The sequence below is a fragment of the Grammomys surdaster genome, unplaced genomic scaffold (genome assembly GCF_004785775.1).
Source record: "Grammomys surdaster isolate TR1022 unplaced genomic scaffold, NIH_TR_1.0 126812, whole genome shotgun sequence".
NCBI classification, from domain to species: Eukaryota; Metazoa; Chordata; class Mammalia; order Rodentia; family Muridae; genus Grammomys; species Grammomys surdaster.
In genome coordinates, this window is record NW_021621599.1 from 1 (window position 1) to 9989 (window position 9989).

Consider the following 9989-nt stretch of genomic DNA (forward strand, 5'->3'; position numbering starts at 1 on the left):
CAATCACAATTATTGTCAGAATTTTTAACTACACAGTTCAATAATATTAAGTGTTTTCCTATTTATAAATAACAGCTAGTACTTTTCTATCTTGCAAAATCAAAGCTCTGTGATATTATACAATTTCTGGTTCTCTCCTCTTTTAGTCAATCACCTTTGTATAGATATCTAACTTTTCAATATAACTAATTTGAGTTACATAGGACAGTTCATATGATTTACTGAAACCTAGGGCAGTTTCCTGGTAACTCATGCATTACTAGGTAACAATAAGAAGTTCTTTCTTTCCAGATGAACAGCTGCTCTTAACTCATGCATTCATTTGAGGTCAGTGAACGGTCTTACTAGTCCTAACTCTGGACTATTGTGTGTATTTCAAAATGAAGACCAGTGTAACTTTTCATGCAAATCTATTGTTATTTTGAAGCTACTATTCTAGAGGCCAAGTCTGAATGCTAACTCATTAGCTAGCTTTCAAATCTAAAAAGATTATTGTTCAGGTAAATACACACACACACACACACACACACACACACACATATATATTGCATGCATAAAGGAAAATGTTAGGGTGTGGAAGATAGCTCCAGTAAAGTGATTGTTCTGCAAGCATGAGGGCTAGAGTCTGATTCTTATAATTGATTCTTATAATCCAAGGGCCCTAGGAAGTGACAACAAACATATCCCATGGTTTACTGGTAGAAGATGTATTTTCCTTGACAAATTCTAGGTGAGTATTAGATCCTGTCTCAAAAAGTGAATGGTATCTGAGGAACTATATTAGCAGCTCTGCTATGGCTTCCAAATGTACACACACACACAGACATGCACACACACACACACACACACACACACACACACACACAGTCCGAGGGGTAGATGGATGTGATAATTCTATAAACAAAATTGTCTTTACCATATAGGAAACACTCTGGGTTTTGCTCTTCTATTTTCATCTTAAGGCAATACAGTTGGCCTACATCTAGTAAATTGATTTTATACCTCATGAATAAATTGTTACTCACAATTGAAACAACAACAACAACAAAAGGACAAAAGCTCAAATAAAGGAATTGCTATGCAAGCATCAGGACGTGAGTCTGATTCTTATGATTCATGGAAAAAAGCTGGGTATGGTAACATGCACTTCTAATCCCAGGGCACTAAGGGGGTGGCAACAGGCATATCTCATGTCTCACTCGATAGACAGTGTAGTTTTCTTGACAGTATCATGGTAAATGAGAGATTCTGTCTCAAAAAGTGGACAGTTTCTGAGGAGTGACCGTTGTAGCTTTGCTATGGCTTTCACATGTTTACACACACACACACACACACACACACACACACACACACACAGTTTGTTTTATAAACAAAATTTTCTTTACCACATGAGAATCACTCTGAACTTTTCTAAGCTGTTTTTGTCTTAAGGCATAAACAGTGAGCCTCTGTATACTAAATTGATTTTATATCTAATGAACTGTTACTAAAAATTCAAAGAACAAAAACAGTAACAAAATAAGAAGAGCAAAAACAAAACATGTATTATATAAGAGGAAAACTATTTACATCTTCAAATGAGTAAATTTTTCTAAAATTTGATGGAATAAAATGATAGGATGGACCACTCATCCTGACAGATGCCAGTCAGTAGAGAAAAAAACAATGTGCTAAGCATAACCATGGAGGAGTATCCAGTTGTCACTGGAGGAAAAGAATGACAGTTATTCCCAAATCATCAAATCCATGGAGGAATTTGAAATGACTTAGAAAAGTAATAGCTGAGACCATTCTTCTAGAATGGAGACATACTGTGACAGAATACTGGTGGTAAAGAAGTGATAATCATGGCTTAGAGGCACAAATAAGGCCAAGAGAGGACACAGAGTATAGGAAAGGCACTATAGAGGGTGAGTGGAAACTGAACCAAAAAAGGCAGAGAGATAATATCACGGTGCATAGAATACCAGAATAGAGAGTTTGGACAGGGTATAGGGTAAAATGGGAGGGATCTACTAAAAAAGGAAGAGGGAGATGTGTGGATGCATTCTGTACATGTTTACACCCTTGGGACCCATCTCAGCACTCACAGAAAAATGCAGAAGGCTTTCCTATTCCCAAGTACACATTCCCTCACAGCTATGCCACTTCCTTCCACTCCATCATGTTATCTTCTGGCTCTGTCTAAGCCATAGCTCACAGAAGTAGAATTTGGCTTTGTCTCATGCAGTCTTGGATTCTGGGTAGAGGGCCATGTACAGCAGAGCCCAGCGCAGTGTTGTCGATGTTGTTTCTGTTCCAGCAAAGAAGAGGTCCAGAGTGCTGAAGATGAGCTTTTCTTCATTGAAACTTGTAGTCTTATCTGGGCACTGGAAAATACAGTGCTTAGTCAGAAATTTTGTGATTATTTAAATTCACAGGTTCTGATCCTGAGTATCAAATGTGAATGCTGTTACTTGAAGTGATGCCACCTTTGACCTCCTCAGGACACAATGATATCCTGAGAATTATCATAATCCAAATACAAGGAGATTGATATGTAGGATATTCTTCATCCGAGGTAATCAATTTGAAAGGGTTCATTTGAAAATGATATTACCTTGACCTCAATAGAAAGTACTATTTTGCTCCAATTGTTGGAGCTGACCAGAAGTTTCTGGTACTTAGGTGGATGAATATCAAGACAACTATTTTCTATATGACTATACTTTTGGAAATACAAATAGGACAGGAAAAACCCACCTACACATAGTTAGCTTCCAGTATCACATAAGTCACTAAGTCACTATATGATTTAAGACATTCATTTTACTTTTCTCTGTTTGAGTTTATAAAATGAGGATAACATATATCATTTACCATGTCGTATCAACTGTATGAGACACAACAGACACATATGAAAAACTCTCAAAGTGTTTTTGTTGATTCCAGAACTGAGATGAATTCTCTGTATTTATTGATTTTTGGTCTCTTCATTAATATTCCATACCTAACACCTTGCTGATTCCATCAAGAAGAATTCCATGCTTATAATTTTGATAGCCTCACACCTGTACTCCATATAGTGAACAATTTGCCGCCTCTTCTGGGAACAAAATGTCATTTTTATTGAAACTGTGTCAGAAAGATGAAATATGATAGAACAAGGAAAGAAATTTACTATTATGTCCTGGGCAGAAAATGAATTTATAATCTAATGAGTCAAAACTCATAGGACAGATTCAGTGACATGTATTTGCTAGAAGACTATTTATGTCAAAGCATTAAATAGTGGTATAGTTTAAATCTAAAATGATCCCTACAGACTCAAGTTTTGAATATTTCATTTCTAGCTGCTGGAACTATTTTAGGGGAGTCTGGAACATTGGCAAGTGTTGTCCATCTGGAGGAAGTCAGTCAGTAGAAATGGGATTACTGTGGTTGTGTTAAAGTCCTGGGTCCTGGCCAGTTTCAGATTCTTATTCTACCATGACATAAATTGATACCACCACATCATTTTCCTATATATTTTTCTTCATGTTGGAACTCTTGAAAATATCAGCCAAAAATAGACCTTCAACCTCTTAAACTGTTTCTGCAAGTTATTGTCACAAAATACAAAAGTACAAATACACCTAACTGGCTGAATTCTGTTTGATTGTGTGATTGAAAGGTGTTTATAAGCATACAATCATGAAAAGGTAGATGCCCCATCTATACCTTAAAACCAAACTCCTGAATAGTTGAATTTCACCTGTGTGCTGCAATATGCCTGCGATGAGTAATTGGCTTTATATTGACTCATCAAAAAACAGAGCTCTGAAGTTTAATTGCTAATTCCTCTTTGTATATATTTCTCTCATGCATGGGTAAAAGGCAAGGAAGAGGATGAAAGGGGAGCATGTGCATTGACACTCAGGACACTGTATTTCTAACACCCCAAGATTATAATATTTCACTTATATGGCTTATATGAAGCATTGATATACAAAGATATTTATATCTTCATTTTGGAAACTTTACAAGCTACTTGATGAGCTAAAATACACTTTGTAGATTTGATTAATTAGAGAGAGGACAATTACCCTGAACTATCTTTGTAAGAAGGGGCTGGATGGTCAAAACCAAATAGATCAAAGATATTGAGATGTTATAGTTTAGGAATTGAAGACAGAGGAAGGAACCAAAGCACAAGATATCTGTGTTCTCTAGGAGGTTAGAGATGCAGCAACATTCCATTGCCTTTTAATGAACTCCGTGTGGTAAACAGGATTTAAAATCATGAGAACTGCAGAAGAATAAATCTGTGCCAAGTTAAACTCTAAGAATGTGGTAGACTGATGCAGGATTGATTGAAAATTATTAAATGAATGCGTTGTCTCTATGAAAATGACACAGAAGTATCTCTCTCACCTTTGTCATTTCCTTGAGGAAAGCATCAATGAAGTCTCTTGGTTCATCAGGGTTCCAGTCTTTCCGGTGTTCATCAATCATACAGGAGACAAACAATTTCAGTTTTTCCCAGTTTCTGAAAACTTTTTGATGTGATCCAGGAATATATTTCATTATCCATGGAAAGATATTATAGAGCTGATCGGGAAAAATAAGATAGTCACGGAGACAACCTGGTGACATTTTACAATGTTTCCATATAAGTCTTATCTTTATCCATGTTTCTTACTGTGAAATTGTAGAACCAGCTTTTGTTTTCCCTCTCCTGTACATCAAAAATATTTCAACTCTCCCATGCAAAAATACATTGAGCCTCCAAACACTTCTTAAAATGCAGCTGTCTGTTACATGCTATATAACACCACCTCTCTCTCTGGATATTGGGACAGCACTCAACACTTTTTATTTATCATACTTTCAATGCCATTATAACTTAATTTGCATATAATGTCTGGAAAGAATATTTATCAGTGTAATCACAAGCTTGATTCTGTTACATTCTATATTCAAGGACTATCCCTAGACTCAGAATTGGACAAACACTTCAGAATCTGTATGTCATACAAAATTGGGATCCTCTGAATCTTTATTATTTCTCTAGATAATACAACCACAACAGCCTTGAGAGCACATCAAGGGCCCTGGTAGGTACTATTCATTGTTCCTTAAAAGTCTTCCTAAATTTTTTTTAACCATGCTCCTCTCTTCATAAAGGCATTAGTCAAGCCTCCTTGGAGATATTTTACCAGATTACCCTTAAAGTGACAAGAATTTTCTCACCTCTCTGGTTCTCTGACATGACTTATTTCCCCTGTGGGAAATTACCATTATCAAGTATTGTGCAGGTAACTATAAATTCTGGTACCAGTACTGTACTTTAATACCCATATCATAAGACTGTAATCTTTACTCAAAGTAAATGGTGAATGAGGTTTCAATAACATTTGTAGTAAACAGATAGCATAACACACTATAAATCAACAAGATTTCAAGTAAGACATACATGGGAATGATTTCTACCTCTCTGGCCTCTAGTAATAACAATTTGTAACTGGTATAGTAACAGTATTAATGATGTTAATATTATTACAAAGTAATATTGACAACATACAATTCGATAATGGAGTCTTCCTATATCTGAGCAGAGAATGACATGAGATATACAAAGCATTCCACAGAGCTCTGGTAGACGCTATCTAAATTTGCTTGCACAAATCTGTACCAATTTGCAGACAGCATATTGCCTCATTTTCTATGTAGACAGGCATTGGGAAAATTAGTGGACTTTTGCAGCTATCTATCAAAATGACTGGTGTAATTTATCATTCCAAGAACATTTATTATCACTCTCTGCCAACTCCTTGTTCCATTCTAAGATTTTTTACCCTAATCTCAAATTTAGAATTTGGCTGGGCCTTCTCTGATCTCCACTGACTTCCTAGCCTCTGCTCACTAGGAGGAGAAAAATGTGGAGCTGCTGGACTTGGAATTATCATGAGTAACAGTTATAACAAGATAGTATAGACACTAAGTGAAGCTGACCTCATTTTTTATGTCCCATTTCATACACATAAATCAGGCTAACCATTTCCTTAATTTTCAGTGAGGACATCCCTAAATAAGGAAAAAGTGCTTTTGGGTATACCACAAATGAGAATCAATCCACTCTTGGGCACATCATAGAGAATACGATGTATAGAAACAGAAGTCCGTAAATAGAAAACTAACTTTTAAAGGGCCAGTAACTGTGCTTCAGATTCATTCTCTCTGGAAACATGTGTAACACTAATATGGTAAAGCTAAAACATCTGCAACTGTTACCTCCATATATTCCAGAAGAGATGTCCAAGACAGCATAAAGTGTAAAACAGAAACACAAGTACATAATGATATCTAAAAGTTGCAAAAAGAGTCTAGTAAAAGTGATATGAGGCTTTGAGAAGATAAGCAAACAGATGAATGCAATAAATGACCCAAAATGGGAAGTCAACAGTAGAAAGGAACAGGCCAGCAATATGAATGAGAAAATCAGCAATGTGGTTGAAAAATCACCAACATAGAAGACACATGAAGCAAGGGACATGAGGTTTGGTAAAATAAAACATGTAGCAGATATGCAGCTTGATCTTCATGTGGGTCCTGAACAACTGGAGCAGGGGAAATCCTAAAGGCTGTGGCTTGTACATGGGATGTGTTCTTCTAGCTATACTGACTTGTCTGGCCTCTGGGAGAGAAAGCACCTAGCCTTGCAGAGTCTTAATATACCAGGGTGTAGGGATACCCAGTGGTCCCCCAACCACTCAGAGGTGAGAGGAAGGGAGAGGGGAAGGATTATGGGAGGTGGGTAGTGAGCAGGATGTAAAATGAATAAATAAAAACTATGTTTTAAAGTATAACTGAATGCATCAAAAATGTACACTAGAACACATCACTAACAAACTAAACTATACAGAAAACTATGGGGAATGGAGTACAATGTTGAGGACACACTCCATTCAAATATCCATTAAGTAAAATAGTGAGCATGATCACAGTGTCTAAGAGAACAGAGTCATTGACTACATTGAAACCTAGATCAATATTTGTATGATCTACAAAAAACACATCTTAGTAGTAAAGACACCCACAAATAAAGATGTAAGAAAGGAAATCAGTCTATAAAGCAAACAGAAATAGAGCAAGCTGACATAGTTATTCTGATATCTGATGAAACAGATTTCAAATTCATACTCATCAAAAGAGATAAAGAATAAAAATACATAAAGGGAATGGCAATTAATAAAGCATAACAGTAATAAATAAAAATGATCACACACACACATGTGCTTTTTCACTCCTGGTACACACATAATTGAAGAACCTAATTCTTTTTTCTTTTCTTTTTTTTTTTTTTTTGAAGGACCTAATTCTTAAAGTGGCTGTCTGATTTGTGTGTATCCATACACATAATAAATGTATATATCTTTTATTTAGTGCATCCACACTAAATAAAAGACCACGAACGTGTTTTATAAGCATATAATAATATACACCCACATCCTCAAACATGTGCATACCAAAATAGGAGACTAGCAGAAGAAAAATGAGGCTGATAAAATCAAACACTTGAGGCTAATTTCACATTACAACTGTTCTCCATGTTTACGGGGGTGGAGGAGTGACCAGTAAGCTATGGGGAGTATTTGAGGAGATATAAGGATTAGAGATCAATAATGAGGCCTACTTGGAGTGACTTTGAACCCCAAATGTTTATATTTTCTAGTATTAGAAGACCGGTAGCATCAAGTGTCAATGGGAATAGGAAGAGTTCATACTTCTGAATCTTAATCTTATATATCCAGATGCAAACATAAGACAAATGAGTAGGTCACATGGACACTGACAGGGAACTGTTATCATAACACTGTAAACCTAGGAGCAGCTCATTTACCTAACCACAGAGAAAACAGCAGCATATTCAGACAGTGCCCTGCAAGTCTCTTGATAACAAAGATCAGTGCACAAAGAGAAATCACAAAACAAAGCGATGATAACTCTGAGAAAGGAAGAGAGAGGCATGGAAAACAAGAGTTGAAGGAAATATTGACATTTTCTAAGAGCCCAGCATTTACATATGCATGTATATAAAACAATATAAATATTAAAAGTAGTAAAATAAATGTTAGAAATATATTGTATATATCAAGTTTCTTATGGTAGTCAACAGTTGGATTTGAAATAGGTTTGAAACATCATACAGTAACTTTACAAGCCCTACCTTTCAAAAATACATAAAGAAAAGTGTTTACCTGACTTATCATTGTTGTCTCCAAATACATAACCTCATCCAGCAACCTCAGCATCTCCTGAAACCTACTGTCATGATACTCAAAGCGCTCCCCAAAGGTGACAGAGCAAATGATATTGGAAACTGCATTGTTGATACTGAAGTGAGGGTTGAAAGGTTTTCCTGGATATGAGGAGAGGGAGAGGTGAGTCCTTCAAAGTTAATTTGTTTCTATTTCCTATAATAAATTAACTTCATGTGACAGAGAAATAAACATTCCAGAAACACACATGTAAGAGGCTCTGGCCAAATAATAGTAAACTGGTTCTAACTTGCACCAAGTACTCTGCTAATGCCAGGGGAGTCAAACTTATTAACAGGCCTTAGATACAGCGTTAGGTTTATTGACACATTTGTGTCCTTAGCTGCCAAACAACTGGACTAGGGTCATGGCTAAATGTTCACTGTTCAATCCTCAGTACCCCGACCTAGTTCAGGGGGAGGATGATCACTTAGACATTTTGTGAGAATCTGTTCAATGCATGAAAGAGGCCCAGCCCACTGCCCCGAGAAGGACTTACCTCCTTCCTCTCTTATGGCTTCCACTAGGTGATAGGCCTCTTCCTGCATGCGCTGCTCTAAGCTCTTCTTTCCCAAGCCAAAGTTCCTCAGTGTCATCAGGGCAAACCTTCTTTGCTCCTTCCATATTTGGCCATTGGAGAAGATCAATCCTGAAACGAAGAGATTCAGCTTTATAACTATATAATTTTCATCTAAAAGTACCATTTAAATTATTTGTTTAACACATTTGCAATGGAAAGGAGGAGGGCAATGAGGGGCTTGATAGCTCTCTAGACAGAACATTCTAAAACAAGAATCATGATGGCTAACATATCCTGGAGATCTACAACACCACACACTGGAATTTCTTAAACATTATGTAATCTATTTCTCTTAGAAACTCTGCATGCTTATCACCAGCCACCAACACGTCCATTCTAATTGCTGTAAAAAAAAAAAGAGGAATACATATAAATGAAACATTTCAAGGGAACACAGCAGTTTGCTAACCTGGTATTCAAATATATCTCTCCTGGTTTCAGTGTAGATAGAAAAGTTTACAAAGTTCAGTTACACTGAATAAGGAGAATGAAAAAGAGAATAAGACAAGACACATAAATTAAAGAGATAGCAAAGGCATTATAAGAGGGTTCCTGGTAAAAAAAACAAGCTTTAAAAGATGACAAAAATGACTCATTAAGGACAGAAGCACATGTAGTTCACCTAGACAAAAACAGGAGGCAGAGCAGACATTCTAGCGTGCTCAGCATCTACCTCCTATTTCATGTAACATGCAATGCCATGATCAAGTCTATTTATGATTTTCAGAAAAATCGTGAGAATTTTAAACACAAGCATTGGTCTCTCTTCTTCCTACACATCGAGCAGGCGGCCCTTTCAGCATCCAGAAATGCTTCTTCAGCAACAGAGACTTTCTTCCTTAAAACCTTTCCCAGTGTCATCTGCCATTCTGCCATTCCATATTTTCTTCCTAATCCTTTGCTGCAAATTTCCCACAAATTTTGCTGGCTTGTTTTCTTTTACCAACTCTTGAAACATTGGAGTTGTTCAAGATTAGCCCATACTTCTTTTTGCTGCATATTCGATTTTAGGAAATCTCATATTGCCTAACATTTAAATGTTCTCTACTGACAATCACATAAGGTATACATTCTAGAACCTTGACTTTGGTAGCATTTGACAAGCATTTAGACTCAGCACATCTGTGACA

At 36.4% G+C, this 9989-nt stretch overlaps 1 protein-coding gene across 1 annotated transcript; it reads right to left on the reverse strand.

Annotated features, from left to right (window-relative positions):
- Window positions 1-2207: 2207 nt before the first annotated feature.
- On the reverse strand, window positions 2208-8935 carry LOC114615521 (cytochrome P450 2J6). The gene is made up of 4 exons (XM_028761208.1): window positions 8779-8935; window positions 8220-8380; window positions 4393-4569; window positions 2208-2369 (listed from the first exon to the last, which is right to left on the reverse strand). The coding sequence occupies exons 1-4, from the start codon at window positions 8873-8875 to the stop codon at window positions 2223-2225; spliced, it is 582 nt and encodes a 193-aa protein (XP_028617041.1). The 5' UTR covers window positions 8876-8935; the 3' UTR covers window positions 2208-2222.
- Window positions 8936-9989: the final 1054 nt, after the last annotated feature.

What these genes read in the sequence shown, in the direction of transcription:
- LOC114615521 (XM_028761208.1), bottom strand. Translation starts at nt 8,875, where the DNA reads ATGACACTGAGGAACTTTGGCTTGGGAAAGAAGAGCTTAGAGCAGCGC. An exon ending in AGCCATAAGAGAGGAAGGAG is followed by an intron (nt 8,381 to 8,778) that starts GTAAGTCCTTCT and finishes CCTCATATCCAG; the next exon opens with GAAAACCTTTCAACCCTCAC. An exon ending in TCCTCAAGGAAATGACAAAG is followed by an intron (nt 2,370 to 4,392) that starts GTGAGAGAGATA and finishes TGTATTTTCCAG; the next exon opens with TGCCCAGATAAGACTACAAG.